At 37.0% G+C, this 17,008-nt stretch overlaps 1 protein-coding gene across 1 annotated transcript in view; it reads right to left on the reverse strand.

The window, feature by feature from the left end:
• LOC149788458 (uncharacterized) overlaps positions 1–17,008 on the reverse strand; it is a 208,030-nt gene that overhangs the window by 113,375 nt on the left and 77,647 nt on the right. Inside the window, exons 40-44 of the mRNA XM_089973518.1 lie at positions 16,719–16,917; positions 9,993–10,072; positions 7,010–7,221; positions 3,783–5,046; positions 676–3,354 (exon numbers count right to left, since the gene is read on the reverse strand). Of these exons, the coding sequence (XP_089829644.1) occupies positions 676–3,354; positions 3,783–5,046; positions 7,010–7,221; positions 9,993–10,072; positions 16,719–16,917 (4,434 nt within the window). The remainder of the gene's footprint in view (positions 1–675; positions 3,355–3,782; positions 5,047–7,009; positions 7,222–9,992; positions 10,073–16,718; positions 16,918–17,008) is intronic.

Here is a 17,008-nt window from a genome sequence, read left to right on the forward strand (position 1 = left end):
CTCTCTCTCTCTCTCACACAAACACACACACACATGCATGCATGCCTAAAATTACAAATAAAATGTTCGATGAAAATCATAAAAACATCTAACAATTAGATTATATTTTAATGCAATGGACATGCCTATTTTAGTTAGTATGAATTTCCATTTAAATATGGCTGTGAGATATGCATATTATTTTTTTCTTATCCAAATTTAATATCATGTCTATTAAGTATTGAAAGAAAAAAACTGTCCATATCATTTTATATTTCTACACTAGTCAAACAACTTGCAAGCTATATATGAATTGAAATGCACATACTAACAAGCTGAACACACATAATCACTTTTAAACATGAGAAGGATAGATGTCACATATGAGAATAAAATGTCCTAACAATGCTTCTCAACATTTTTTAACATTTCTGATGCAAATGAGATGTTTAATATTTTTGTAACACAATTTAAAAGTTAATATTAAAACTTAAAATGTACTTTGTAACTTGTCTAATACTGACACACATCAACAGTAACCGAAATGACCTAAATAAAAAAATAAACCAAGCTTCAATGGACAGATATACTGAAAACTGGCAAGGGTATTATGGTGAAGCATAAAAAGCAAAAACAGACTGAAAAGTCAATGAAAGAATTATACAGATTTCAAGTGTATGAAAGTTCAAAGAATACCTTCAAATGAATTGCTGGCTCCAAGAAGTTCCACTTTGTTTGGTAGTCTTAGCTCTCCTCCCTGCTGAACCACAAAGCTGCATCTTGGCTTGCTGTAGTCCTCATTTATGTCTGCACTGAATATGACAGAATCATGTACAATAACTGTGCTGCCAAGATCACAGGTAAGAACTTCTGCCTCAAAATGAAGACCTGATGTCATAAAATCTAGAACTGTGTGGGCTCCAACCTTGAGTTGGTCAACAGACATTTTAGTAGAGCTGCTGAAGTCTATGTAAGTGTGGCCTTGTTCTGTCCAAGATGTCCCTTCATTGCTGACATGCAGCTGAAAGTGGGGCAGATTGTTGACCAAGGTCTTGATGAAAGCTGTGCCTGACCCACCTGTACCACCTGATACAGAGGATCCACCATGCAAACTTGGAGAGCCACTGTAGTTATACACACCTGTAACATCCAGAACCACTCTACCTCCTCCACCACCACCTCCAGTGCTGTTTGAGCTACCACCTCTAACAAATATGCTTCCTGATCCTGACATATCTAAAGTAACTATAGCAACAGAGCCACCACTGCCACCACCTCCACCATTCAAACCAGGCCCTCCATTTGCACTGATTATACCATTAAGAATGAGATTGGTGACTGAGATATCCAAGATACCACCACCACTTCCTCCAATCCCACCAGTGCTGGTGTTGCCACCACCTGACCCAGCCAATGTAGCCATTTTGAAGGAACCATAGTATTTGACTGGTGGAGAAAAACCACTACTGGACAAGCCACCTGCACCACCAAAGCTGCCCCCTGCCCCCTGTGATCCTGCTCCAGTGCCAGCTGCACTTGGATTGCCTCCTTCATCCACATGAAGTAAACCATTGTATGCAACCTGTATCATGGGAGAAGTTAAAGCTATGTTCTTGCCTCTCAATGTACCACCATATTTGACATTCAGTTCTTCCCTTAAAGTCAGAGTATAAGTTGATGCCGTGTCCATTCCAAGAAGTAATGTACCAGAGGTGGCAACATCCAAGTTGTTAAGTACAAGAGTCCCTTGTGGGTCAAGTTGTGTTTTGTCAAGTCCACTGTTACTCCTATAGCCAAATGATGCTATTCCCCCTGAGGCAATGATCAAGTTACGGAGACCAAGGATTGTTCCTTCTACCTTCAGATTAATATTATCAGAGTCAGTTGTCTCTTCATCTTTTAGCAGGAGTTTAGCAGGCATTGTGGCTGTTCCTCCAAAGAGTATATCAAGCTTACACTTCAGGCCATAAGCATGCTGGGTACCATAGGCTGTGGCAATGCTTGCCTCTTGACCACTCAGCACAAAGAGCTTTCCAGTATAGTCTCCATCAATGGAATCTATCGAAAACTGGCTGACACTACTCGAGTTGATGAGGAGCTGAGCATTTCCTCTGATATCTAATTTGGATAATCTTGATACATTTGCAATTACTGTCTTTGAACTGGACTCTCCACCAGAGTTGTCTACAATCAGTTTGGTCTTGCTTGCTCCCGACACATTATAGGACATGTAGATGGTTCCTGCAGCTCCATTGGCTAACCCTTTCCCTCCAGTAGTGGACATATCTCCATGGAAATCTAAGATTGAACCAGCATAGACTGCAATCCTGCCTCCGCCTCCTCCTGATGTGGATACCAAGCCCTGACCACCTTTTGATGAAACATACCCGTGACCTATGAGTGAGCCTGCTTTGATAATGATACTTCCACCACTAGCACCTCCATTAGCATTGTCACCATTCCCTCCATCAACAAAAAGAGTTCCATCCAACTCAACTTTGTTCAGCCCATTTAATGTGATGATACCTCCTCCCCGGACACTCGATGTGCCACTGCCAAAATCAGTGGGGTTACTTGTAGATCCATAAGTGGTTTCATAGTTTCCTCCTCCTTCTCCACCATAACTTGCTCCCTTTCCCCCTGCTCCTGCTCCAGAACCTGCTGTGCTCCCACCACTAGATGCTGATATGATGGCACCATCCTGAATAATGACATCGTTTCCTGAAATGTGAATCTCCTTAACCAAGCTCAGAAGATTTATTTGTGAATATGGGTCCATCTCAAATGAGGTTGATTCTATGGTCACATTGTCATTGCCAAAACTGATGCTGGCATTGTAGCCAAGTCTAAAATTGCTGAGACTTACTTTACTTTGTGCAACCCCCAACTGAGCTCCACTCTTAAGTTCTGACTGAGATCCCTCATTCAAGTATGCACTGGATACTTGTACCTTTCCTGTGGCTGAAATATTCAAAACACCTCCATTCCCAATAGTCAACTGATTAGCCACAACAAGGCCGCCATCTTTAACCTCCAGCTGTGGCATGCTATTGGATACAAATAATGCTGCATTCACATTCAGTTTTCCACCATTTTCCACAATGAAATTACATAAGCTCCCTGCCTGAGAATCAGCAAAACTATTGATGACCAGTGTGGCACCACTACCAATGATAACTGTTTCCCCATTCCCAGTGGCCTTTAGTATGTTGATGGTGACATTAACGTTCAATTGAATTGTTGCTCCACGATCCAGATGTAGCTCGCCAAGCAGTGATGGCATGTTCAGCCCTATTCCAAGAGTTGATGGTTTGGATCCTTTACTGGACACTTTCAAAGTCACTTCTGTGGAATTTTTTTCAAGGAAAATAGTCCCTGTAGAGAAAATTATATAACATGAAACCCAAATCTGACAAATAAATAGGAAAGGTATGTGTCAGATCAAATATTCAGATCTAACATTTATTTCAGGTCAACAACAAAAATACCAATGATGAATTGTAATTCAAATTGTAAACTCACTTTGGAATTTGAATTGTATAATTACTACTACAATGACATATATTTTTACAGGTATTTGGTGAGTGCAATTATGTATTTATATTGTGGGTGATATATGCTACAAAACAAGAAAATATAAGTATTTGGTGCTGACTGAGCTCTTCTGCAATGTATTCTGCATCCCATTTGCAGCAAGAACCCTCCCTTCAATAAAACAAAGAGATGAAAAAAACTAAGTTAGAAGCCTAAAGAATACTTGTGAAATGGTCAGAGATTCAAATGCCACAAAATAAAGTACAAACCTGATGAACCTTGCCCTGTTGAAGATGTCCCTCCATCCACTAGGTATTGTCCTCTGAAGGTATTGGAGTTGGATGCATTGATGGCTATTCTACCTCCTCCTCCTCCACCTGCTCCACCCTGAGCCTGGAGGATTCCGCTCCCTGACAAGGTCAGACAGTTGATGAGGATGCTGCCACCACTTCCACCTGAAGAAGAGGAAGGTCCAGCATCCATGTCTATCATTCCATCAACTATCACGGAGTCAGCCTGAAGTTCTACCTGTCCACCACCTCGACCCTGAGAGATGGTGGCACCATAGCCATTACTGCCATAAGCCACTGGGTCAGTGATAGACCCATAAGGATTGCTACTACTTCCTTCACCTGTTCCTCCATATGTAGCTCCAATGTTGGATCCAGTCCCTGCTCCAGGTCCTCCTGATTGGTAGCCAGCTCCTGCTCCAGTTATTTTGCCCGAGAACATTATATAAATCTTGCTGGCTATGACTTTGGTTTTATTTGTACCACTGGAGTCCCCATCTAGCCTCAACTCTGCACCAGGATTTATGGTAATGGAGTTGTACACATGCACACGAGGTGCCAAGTAGCAAAACTGATTTCTCAATAGAATTAAATCAGACACTGGCTCACATGTTCTGTTAAGAACTGGACCTCCTACTGTCAGATTCACAGTTCCATACCCAGCACTTAATGAAAAGTCTGTGCTAAGAGATGCAGCAGTAAGGTCAGAGGTGCTGTTGAAGGACAGAAGTTGAAGGTTTGCTTTGTTACTTGTAGTGGTACATTTGGAACTTTTGGAGACTTTCCCTAAATAGTCTATGGCTAGAGAGTTCAGCTGAAGGGAGGCTGGATATGAGACTGCCAGTGTTCCATAGTTCTGAACCAAAATATCACGTGTTGTAGTCATCAGGCTTCCACAAAGGTCCAAGCTTACATTTTTCTCTATAGTCACAAAAGCTGGCAGATCAAGCTGAGCTGTTTCCTCCACCAGGATGGATGTCTGCAGAGTCAGTTTATTCACTCCAAGACCACTACGGGTAGCTAAGTATACTTCTACTCCTTTGCTGACTTTCAACACAGCAGCAGGACTCCCAATTACCTCTGATAACTCTACTTTCAAGGTAGACCCACTTGTCCGAGGAACAAACCCAACAGTTCCTTCACCAATGATTGCCAGAGTGTTCAATTTAACAGCTGCAATATCAGTTTCTAGAACAGGGAGTAAAGTCACAGCTGTTGTGGCTTTGTTGGTGTTGACTTGAACCTGTAAGCAACATATCAATTCATTACTAACTTTCTACCAATGACACCATTAAAAAATATATTGTAAATACTATTGAAGAATATTATTTTCAGGGTCATAAAATTATTTACTATAATAAAGCTGACATGTAACAATCAGCTCTTATTTGAAATCTAAAAATTAAAATTAAAACAAGAAAAACAACACCAAAAAAAAAAATGAATCTAACATTTTCATTTCAAATAAACCCCTTAATCAAAGAAATTATCAAGGAATCATAGCAAAAATCAATAATACACAAAAAATTAGATAAAATAAGCAAAAACTATGGAAGTAATGTTAAAAATAAAAGCAAGATGGTATGAATTTGGTGAAAAGATTTCAACATACAGTACTTTCTTAACTTGCAAATTACACTAAAAAATAATTAAGGAATTCATTTTGGATGATTGTGAGATGTTAACTGAAATATTCAACCAAAAAAACAATTTTTATGAAAAACTGTACTAAGGCAAAACAAATAGCAATCTATAAAAAATGAACCATTCTTCATGCCTGATAATAAAAACTGATATTTTCCGAATAAGTTTTGGCATTAAAAATCATGAAAAAAGAAACCAGTCCTGGTTCTGATGGATTCTCAGTTGAATTTTATAATTCAATTTGAAAAGATTGGGGGGGGGGGGAGATTTTATATAGAACTAACTCAGTTCCAGCAAATTATTGCCAAAAGAAAATAAAGATAGAATATTAATAAATAATTGAAGATTAATTAAAGTTGACTTTAAAACAGCATCAGTGTGTGTGTGTATGTGTGTGATTTGGATTTTTAAAGTAGCTTTAACAATTTTTCAGTCATATCACTATGATGTCTGCAGTGTGGTATTTTATATGTCCCCCCCCCCCCCGCCAGTCACAGTATCCTGACACCTGGCTGACCAGAATTTTATGAGTTAATGAGCTACCTTGGCAAAACAGATCAATATGGTCATCTCTTAATAATTGATTTTGTACAAATATTTGACTCTTTTGAATGGAACTTTTTGGAAAATCTATCAATTTTGGTTATTCTATTTGTCGGTGATTCTGAGTATTTCACAACAAGTCCAGATGCAGTGTCATAAATAATAGTCAAATGTCACAGTACTTTTTTTCATTTAGAGAGGGGATGCCATCTATGAGACAAACTAGCCTCATACCTATATATTATTGGAAAAAGAACTTTTCTTCAACAATCTCGAGAATAACAGAAATATTGCTGATATTTCTTATAATGACGGAGAATTTAAAATGGGTCAGTGTACAGATGATGCCCTTTTACTACTGGATGACTTCCCATATTTTGAAAATTTTAATTTTAAATACTAAAGGATTTTGCATCAGTCTCTGGTTTACATTGTTAAGTATTAAAATCAAAAGTCACTGGATCAAAAGGAATAAGATATCAGAATAAAATATATACCCAGACAATAAAAACTTTTCATCTACTCTTTCCTTTCAACTTTTAGGAATCTTGTTTCTTTAAACCTAGACGATATGCTCGAGTTAAATTATGCAAATATATTAAAAGAAGTTTAAAAAAGTGCTTTGCTGTTGGATGAGGAAAAACATGTCCCCTATTGGAAAAATAACTTTGATCAAATAATATATTTTAATAAGATTTATTCATTTATTCTCAGCATTACCTGATCAAAAAAAAATGAATTAAACAAATAATTTTAAAATTTATTTGGAATAAGAAATTGGGTCCAGTATTTTTACATAATATTCTCCACTTTGGCAAGGTAACACACTGTGTTCCTGAGTATTATCACACCTTTTATATTTTTCTGTGTCTGATAGTGTGTGTGTGAAAGAGACAGAGAGTTTGTATGACACACACATGATTTCCAAAAACTGGAAATTATTCAACACATTTCAAAAATTAAATAATAAATCCTTACCCACTGGACATTCTCTATATACAAAAATATACATAGCTTGCCTTAGCATAGGTAGAATTTTTCACATAGAGGATCCCTGGGGCTCCAGTCTGGGCATCTGCACTGCCCTTTCCTCCATCAGTGATTATGTTTCCTGTTATGTATCCAGTCTGGTAAGTCAAGGCAATAAGACCTCCACCACCACCCCCGCCACTAATGGTTGTGCCACCTTGAGTATCTATTGAACCAGATCCACCACTGGCCTGGATTAAGCCTGAGTTAATTGGTAATATACATCAATTAAATATATAATTTGACTGGTGTGCAGAATGACCAAGTTCATGGGTTCATATGCAAAAATTTAGTAAATATAACTAGCAGAAACTGTTAATTTAAACATAGTACAATAATGTAAAAGAATTTGAGGAATGGAGATATGATAGTGAATTTATATACAACAAGCAACCTCAAGGAATTTTTGTCCCCTGCCAAATGTGGTGATGTCTCAAAAGCATACAATGACAGTTTCAGACTGTTACCCTTGCTACAGAGCTGTAAAGTTATTAGACATGGAATGCAACCAAGTTTCATGCCTCTGTCTCAGTGGGCATTAAAGTAAATCAGCACCAAAGCAGAATAAATTTAAAAGTGACCTTGACTGTAACAATAGTTGTTGTTGTTGTTGTTGTTCTAGGGTTTAATGCCATTTTTCAGCACAAGATAGGCTATATACATGGCGGCCAGTATAACTGGTTGAGGAAGAACCCGGGAAAACCCAGGGAAAAACCACCAACCCACAAGAAGCTACTGGCAGGCTTTCCCATGTACCCACGCTAGCCGAGCCTTGGACTCGAACACACGCAGACAGAGGTGAGATGGCAGTGATCCAGAAGGGTGAGCGCTTTAGACCACTCAGCCACTCGGGGCCCCTGACTAACAATAAAACCTTGAACCTGATACATGAGATGCTATCAATAGAGAAACAAGTGTACCATGGTTCAAACTCAATCAGCCTTTTAACAATGAAGAAGAACCAAAACCTTCTATGAAATATATAGTTGTGACTATGTCTTGGAAAATAAGACCCTAAGAAAGCAACACATCTTCAAGTGACAACTAAACAGGTCAAACATTATTGGGAGGTTGGGGAAATGCTACTGAAACCTAAAATACTGGCATTAACCTTGAAGATTGGACCCCCAATGTGTACATGAAAAGTACAGCATGTTTTATTCGTTAATGTCAAATGGCTCCGTTATAGAATGGAAAGAAAAGTATGAAGAAAATGTTAATTCTATTGACCCTTGAACTTGAAGACAGAACCTCCAATAAGGTATGTGACACACCTGCTTATGATGATGCATAAGTATATGAAGTTTTACACTGTGATCTCAAACAACCTTTAAATTATATTTAAGAAATGTAAGTGTGATGGAAACTTAAAATTCTGACCCATGAAAATGACCTCAAAGATACATTACCCAATGTAGTAAATTATATATTTCCTAATGATAATGCAAAAGTTTAACAAGTTTCATATATTAAGATGAAAGTGTTCTAAAGTAATGGATCAGAAGAAAAAATATTGTGATACAAAACTTTAAGACAGATAGTTGTGACCTTGACCTTGATTCCCCGTATGCAACACACCTTCCAATCATGATGTGTGAATTTCATCCTTTAAGCATAAACATCTCTAAAGTTATGAAGCTGAATGGAATGTGTACAAGAAGTTTTAAAATACAGCGTTGTGACCTAGACCTTAATGATAGGATGCCTAATGCATCTCATAACACAGGTTCTAATGATGATGTAGAAAAAAACAAAGTTTTGTAACTTAGTCTCTTTTGACAGAGTGGAATGGAAAGAGTGGGATAAAACTTAAAATTTTAAGCCTGATCTTGGCCATGAAGATAGCACTCCCATTGAGGTATGCATCCCCATCTAAATATGATGTATAATTATACCAAGATTGACCCCTTAAACTCAAATGACTTCAAAATTACGGAACAAAAGGAAAGTGTGACAAAAATTTTAAATATTGAGTTCTGGCCTTAATCTTGAAAACTGGACCCTGATGAAGTAAATGCCATGTTCTAATACTGAGTTATCAGTATATAATGTTTCATCTCCTTTTCTCAAACAGCTTTAAAGTTATAGAATTGAAATGAAAGTGTCAGATGAAGAGAATAATGGAAATTGGAATAACTAGCTACTCACTTTTTGTGACAAGGCAAGGGAAAATGAATTTGCTAACTATATCTAGAAAAAAATAAGTTAGCTTAAGATGGCACGCAATGATGTTTGTTTGTTTTGTTTCAATGCCACTTTAACACCTTACTGGCTACATCATGCCAAGGAAATGGGTGATAAGTGTCTTTCCCATGGATGCAATGAGGCAGTCAACCTTAATTGGCCTCAAGAGGTACAGAACACTCTACCAACTGAGGTACCAAGGCTCCCTGGCAGCAATGAATATATTTGGGATGGCAGTTATTATATTTCAATTGTCAAATGAACCTTCTCTTATTGCCTCCAGCTTGCTTCATGTGATTTAGGAGGCATTCAACATCAATTTTATATTTTATATTTGACAATAGATACCATAAACACTCAACAATAGCTGCACAATTTCAAAACTGTGGACAGGATACAAATTTAAAAAAAATTTTATGTTGACAAAATCTCCCTCTTTTTTGTACCACTCAAAATGAGGTCAAGCTCTGCTTTATAAAGATAACCTGTGTTAAGCAACAACCTCATGGAAAGAGGAAAAGGGCTTCTAAAGACAGGTTCCTATTTTAAACTGGTTCATTTATGTAATTATTAAGTTGTTAAAGCCTGAGGCAAGTACTGTAATTAACCAATCAATCCTCCTCTTCCCTCCCAACCTCAACTTTAAGGGATGTAATCTCTTAAAACTGGTATGAGATTTCTATGGTTAACACACAATATTTTAGAGAAAATTCACCTTTATCTCTCACCAGATGAAATAAAAATACAAAAAGTATATGAGATATTTTAAGCAGTAAGTAACAGTCTCACCTGTAATCTGCATGGTTGTGGCATCCAAAAGAATGCTTCCACCTGAGCCACCACCACTCCAGCCACTTCCTGATTCACCACTGGGGAAAAATAACAGAAAATATGATATTGGTTTGAAAAGAAAAGGATTTAACAAAATTATGTAGTTTGTATATAAGTTCAATTTTAAGCCATTTGAGCATTCTCACATGCTTTTGTAGTGAGATTGTGTGGGTGGGGGTAGGGTGGAGAAGGTACAATCACACTCTAATGGTCATAATTATGAGTACATGGATATATTATTGAAAACTACGGCTTGGAAACCATATCTGTGGAAAAATGGAAAAAATATGTGGAAATTGTTAGGTAACATGATTATTGTATAATTCATGACACAGAAATTAGTCATTAACAGTGGCTTAAGGTTGTTTTTGTTTTCACTGTTGATTCTCAACCATGACCACATACCCTGCACACTTCCAGTTTAGAATACGCCAAGAATAACCCGAATTTATGTATCTATAATGTCCATATTGCATTCTAATGGCATGTCAACACAATAATTACTATATGGTGCCAATTCAATGTTAAGTTCCAAAAGTGAAAAGGCACAGAATTGCAACAACAAAAAGAACTTTGTTCTGATAAACCTTCCAAAAATAAAATTAAATATGTAGTATTATCACTTAAAAGATTAAAGCAAAATAATTATAATCCTGTATAAAATTAAAAAAACGAAAAGACAAGGATGAAAAACATAACATCCTTAAATTATCAGGCTAAACTTTGTTATAGAAACTTCAGTTTCTTAATGGAGTTCACATAAAGGAAGTTGATACACTTGAAAAAAAATGTGTTTCACTGTAAGAGTATGCACTCAGGTCAAGGTCACCCTTCAGGAACAAGATGAGTATGTGTGTCCTATGTGTGATCAGCACAATAATACCTCAGCTCTGTGGTTTGTTCTATATGAAAGATGCCAATCTCCAATGATGTGACAAAGATTATCTGAGGAGTTTACATTCCACATATTTTGTCAGGTATACAGAACATGCCAATTTATATAAAATTTGAAGTCTGCACATGGATTCTTCCAATTAGAAATGGTTGAAGCTTAACCATATTTGTTAAGGATTTTACATATGTTATCTTTAGCTTTAAGTTTATATACCTATCAACATGTTATCCTTGGTATTCTATCTTGTTGTACTTCATTTATTTGGAAGGGTTTATCTTCCTATCTTCCTACAGTCATTTGTGCAATTCTTCACTGCTACATTTTTCAAAATTTACTTTAGGTTTGCACCATACAGCTACTTTTGTGCTGATATGCTGCTAAAGGCTACCTGCCTAGCAACCTGCCTACACACACACACATACACACACACACACACACACGTCTGCACTTTCATTACCCTTGATACCAATATGATAAGGCAGCCAACAGCATTGAGTAATTTACTATACTGTATGAGCAAATCAATACCAATATGACAAGGCAGCCAACAGTGTAGAGTAATTTACTATGCTGTATGAGCAAATCAATACCAATATGGCAAGGCAGCCAACAGTATTGAGTAATTTACTATACTGTATGAGCAAATCAATACCAATATGACAAGGCAGCCAACAGTATAGAGTAATTTACTAGACTGTATGAGCAAATCAATACCAATATGACAAGGCAGCCAACAGTATTGAGTAATTTACTAGACTGTATGAGAAAATCAATATCAATATGACAAGGCAGCCAACAGTATAGAATAATTTACTAGACTGTATGAGCAAATCAATACCAATATGACAAGGCAGCCAACAGTATAGAGTAATTTACTAGATTGTATGAGCAAATCAATACCAATATGACAAGGCAGCCAACAGTATAGAGTAATTTACGAGACTGTATGAGCAAATCAGGTTTATGTAAAATTGGGATATTAAAAAGTTGTAAAAAGGTTTTCCAAGGCTTTCAGTGTGAAAACGGAATTAAAACTGGTAATGACATTTGTTTGTGAGAGATTTTAATCTAGTACCTAGATGTGTGTATGACTAACTTTTGCAATAAAAATGATGGTTTAATCCAGACTAACTCAAGATGGTGCAATGGGGTGTTGCAACTACAGCTACAATCATGTTGCCATCTTTTGAACCATCTGTATATAGAAAATTACAGTCACAATAGTTGACTTTCTTTAATTTACTCTGAAAAATGAAGACTGATTTAGGACTTTTGGTTTGCAAAGATTAAAGATTACATGGGGGGGGGGCTGATGAATGAGGTAGCAATTTGGGAACAAAATTTTGCACCAATGACAAGATTGATTTTTGCTCCTTCTGTGTATGAGGATGAATTGATATGTCAATGGGTGGAATAATTTTAGTAGTGCACAACCAGTATACAAAATAAATGTCATTATGCTCATCTACATAAACATGACCACTCCAAGTGACAAGTTAAAAATTATGCAGTATGATTGGATAACCATGCAAGCAACAATCACTGGACACTTAAGTTATATTATAATTCACAGGATATCTCAATATATAGTCAAGCACACAAGAGGCAAGCAACTGGTTGATCATGATCATTAATTTGCATATTCATATAAAGTAAACTCAGTAAATGTGTGCCAAATATTCTTTGTTCTATGTTTACTTCAAAAACAAATCATACAATGCTTGATTGATATACATGCCCTTTGATTTCTTTATGTTCACACACAAAGTCATCCTCAGAAAAACACATACACACACACACACACACATGCAAACACACATGCCTTGTTTACTACTTAAAATCATGACAAAGGTCAGGTATGCAAAGAAATCTATCCACAATCCCCAATGACAGACAAAGTCAAGCACAGTATAGATATACATAACAATACCTTGAAAGTAGTTTAGTCCATTAGTGTGTATACAATAGTAAAATGGTTGTTGATTAGCCTCTCCCCTAACACAATGAATTGACATATGCAAGTGTAAGAAATTAACTGTATTTTGATTGGTTCCTTGTAGGTTGAGTAACTAACTCATCACACTCAGGATACCAGAACATGAGCAGAAATATCATCCCTGCCTTCTTTGAGTGGTAAGAAATTAAACAATCATAGTGGAACTGCCAATAATCTAGGTCAACCAACAAGGCCTGTATCTTCACTAATTCTATGTTTAGTAGCTAAGGTGACTTGAAACCAAATGTTCTAGAATGTAGTTCAAAGAGTGCATTATCACACAAGAAAACAGAAATGATTCCATTTTTAAATGATCAAAGTCCACAGTTTGGATAAAACAAACTTTACAAGGGCTGTAACAGAGAAATATTCTTTTTATATCACCTGGAGAAACCTCTCCATCATTACCCTGAACAACTTCCAAAGTCACAGGCTATCTCCTTCAAGTGACTTGGAACTTTTACTTATCCTGCAGAACTTGTACTCATCCTAGACTGGTACTCATCCTGGACTTGTAATCATCCTAGACTTGTACTCATCCTAGACTGGTACTCATCCTGGACTTGTAATCATCCTAGACTTGTACTCATCCTAGACTGGTACTCATCCTGGACTTGTAATCATCCTAGACTTGTACTCATCCTAGACTTGTATTCATCCTAGACTTGCATTATTTGGAAGACTGAATAACTAAACTTTTTCAATTAATGTAAATATAAAGAAAAAAAAATAAAAACAACATACCATTTTCATGTTTTGCATTGCTTTTATTCTTAATGAACTTAGTTGATTTATTCAGTACTTAAAAACAATTATCATTTCCAAATTTTGGCTGATGGCTACCTCCCACAAAGACATGGCTATTATTTACAATATTTACAGCATAGATCAAAAGTCTTACATTCTGCATGATGATCAAAGATGATCATCACATGAAGGACCCGGGCAAATAGGATAAGGTTAAGACTTTGAGGTTCTGGCCTAGTAGTTATATCCTGGGTCCTCAGCAACTATGGTCTTTGATGACCTTATCAGAATTCAGTTAGTGAATTAACCTCGTAGTTTGCAGAACACATGTGAGAGCTGAACCATCCATGTTTTATCATAATTAAACCTGACAGTGGTCTTTTTTGTTTCAATAATGTTTCTAGTCAGTTTTAAGGTAGAGTACTGAGCTAAACTGAAAGTTATATAGACCATAGGACAGTTAATTAAGATGCAGTCTTTCCAGCAACACTATGTAAAAACGTCAAAATACAGTCCGCCAACATTTTTTTTAAAAGAGGGAATAAATTATTGAAATCTTTTTGGTAAATTACTGAGAAAAAAAATGAAATCTTTACTTGACTTTATAAACTTATACCAAGCACACTCTTACATATTAGCTGTCTCTTCAGACCTATTGTCTCGACCTCATTGTCATGTTTACCCCGACCCAGAGTAGCCCAGTTGAAACATGTATAATCAAGGTAATTCTGACAGGCCATTGTTTGATGTCGAACATTGCCGAAGGCTAGCACTAATCCGTTACGTAAGATTGTTGTGGCTAGAATAGAAGAACCAGACATCGGAGTTGCAAAGTCACAGACAGCCAATTATCACCTAGGTGTCGAAATGTTTCCAAGATCAAAAGAAATTGCCTGAAGAAGTGGGAGTGTCCTAACTTCTTTCCCCTGCAAACAGAAAAGACAGGTTGAACTGGCCGCTAAGACGATTGGACAGGGGCACAGCGCCACCCAATCAGAATCGAGATTGGGGGAGACCTTGATTTGGGTAGAATAATATCCCCGCGTTTTCCAGCAAAAGTTAGTTCGCTGAGAGAAATTACCCAGAGAAGAGGTTAGCGTAACTCCAAATAGCCATTCGTTATTGGCGGGAAAATCTTAGAGCGGGAAATTCTAAGTACAGAAAGCTTCAAAAGGTCAGTAGATATTTGTTCCGTCTTTGTGGAATGCGACTGCATTTTAATTGTAGGTCGTATGTATACTTTATTATTACTAGAATCGTAGTACGAAGAATTACTTTGTTTTGTTAATATGTTTGCATATTTTGAAGAAATGAGTTGATATTTGTAAAGAATTATATAGCTTGCTAGCCGTCGTAAGAGTTAATATTGTACTTTGCTATGTGGGTATTTTATAGTAGACTAACACATATGTTCATATGATTATAGATTTTGCCATTGTTGAATATTTGTGATGTACAGACATGCGTCTGATTGTTGTCAGATTGTAGTACGATGAGATTAAATATATATGTGTATATACTGACGTGACGCAATGTATTGATGTCTGCATAACAATTCGCTGATACCGTGTTATTACGCCATTGGTTACCCTGCAAGAAGTGTGTGGGAATTTTGATGTGTATGCATGCGTGACCGAAACAGTGACAGCTATCTAATGATTAATTGTCGATATAGTGTGAGGTGAGATTCGATAAAACATATGTTAACGCCTTGTGGTTTTTCACAGGAAGCTTTGAGGGACAGACCAGTTATAGTTTGGTCCCGTAGTCTCGGATAGAGAGACGGAGGAAAGGAGAAGAAAGGAGAAGAAGGTGAAGTTGAAGTCTGGGAGCGAAATTGGAGGAGGAGATAATAGAGAGGGAAAGGAGAAGAAAGGAGAAGTTGAAGTCTGGGAGCGAAGTTGGAGGAGGAGATAGAGAGGGAAACAGAGACAAAGGAGGAGTTAGAGGAACGGAAAGAAGGAAGAATCAGCGGGAAGAAATAGATGAGTAGATACAAGGACAGGGGGAAAATCGAACTCACATTGTAAATCACGGGATGAATTAGGCTGTCGCTTGGTCGAGGGAAAGACGAGTGATTGGAAGTTATCGTTTTAAATTATCACAATTATTAAATTGTTATTGATTGAATTTCATCTTCGTGTTCTCTATAATTTAACCGTCGGCATTGCTGACTGGGGGCTCAGAGCTGTAAATCTACATCGTCACTAATTTAACTTTCTAACCTAATGAGCCAGGGTGGAACTTTCATCATAATTTAATTAAATTATATTGGAAGAACCCCACCCCAATACGTCAAAACGTCACACTCATAAATTCCGCATCACTCCCATATCTGGACTTGCTATGTTATGGCCAATCATGCTGTGTAGACTCAATTTTCAACATAAAATTTAATAAAGAAGTGATAGTATGGTTAATCTGGAATAAATATCAAGTCTGAAATAAATGGTAGAAAAAATAGGAATTGTGGGAAAAACCTGAGCAGTTTGAATGACTGAAGATGGTGCCAATAAGTTTCATGTATAATAGAGTCAAACCACTAAGGTGTAGAATATTCATCTATAATAAAGATTGAGCCTGAAGTAAACGAAAGCTTGGAATATACATCCCTGATGTAGAAATAATCAACTGATGAGAAGGACATATGAGTTACTATTTACAAGGCTTCTGGAAAGAGCATGCTTCCATGCATGGGCAAAGTAGCAATGGATGATTTGTCAGGGTTTGGCACCAATCCTCTATCCAAGCAGTTAAGTCTGCCTTCTACTTGTGCAAGCAAACAACCATTGAGCACTTCTACGTCTACAACACAACAAAACACATGGCAGGCATTTGTATAGCTTGGAAGGTCTGGAATTGTAAGTTAGCTGTTGTAACCATCATGTACTGTTATCAAGTTGTGTATTTAAAGAAGAAATTAAAACATACTTACCATGAGGAGTCTATGAACTATATTAATAGACATTAAGGCTGACAAGTAGTAACATGCTTACCATCTTGAGTTAACTAAAATATGCTGAATGTACGATTCATTTCAACTTACTTGGCAGATATGAGTCCATCATGGATAATGGATGACTTGGCCTGAATTTTAAGGACTCCTCCTCCATTAGAGTTCTCTCCTCCTGATCCTGGCAGGCTTGGGGAGCGGAAATCATCATAGCAAGAACACATCACACTAGACACAGTGGAAGGGCCACCCTGGCCCCCATGACAGGCACCTGCTTGATTTACAGCTAAACCTGATCAGAGTAAAAGGTCAAGTTAACAGTTGATGAATGATAAAGAATTATCTGACAACATATGTACTGTATCCCACAGAAGAATAAACCT

Source organism: Sinohyriopsis cumingii, chromosome 11, assembly GCF_028554795.1.
Source record: "Sinohyriopsis cumingii isolate HCF-2022 chromosome 11, ASM2855479v2, whole genome shotgun sequence".
NCBI lineage: Eukaryota > Metazoa > Mollusca > Bivalvia > Unionida > Unionidae > Sinohyriopsis > Sinohyriopsis cumingii.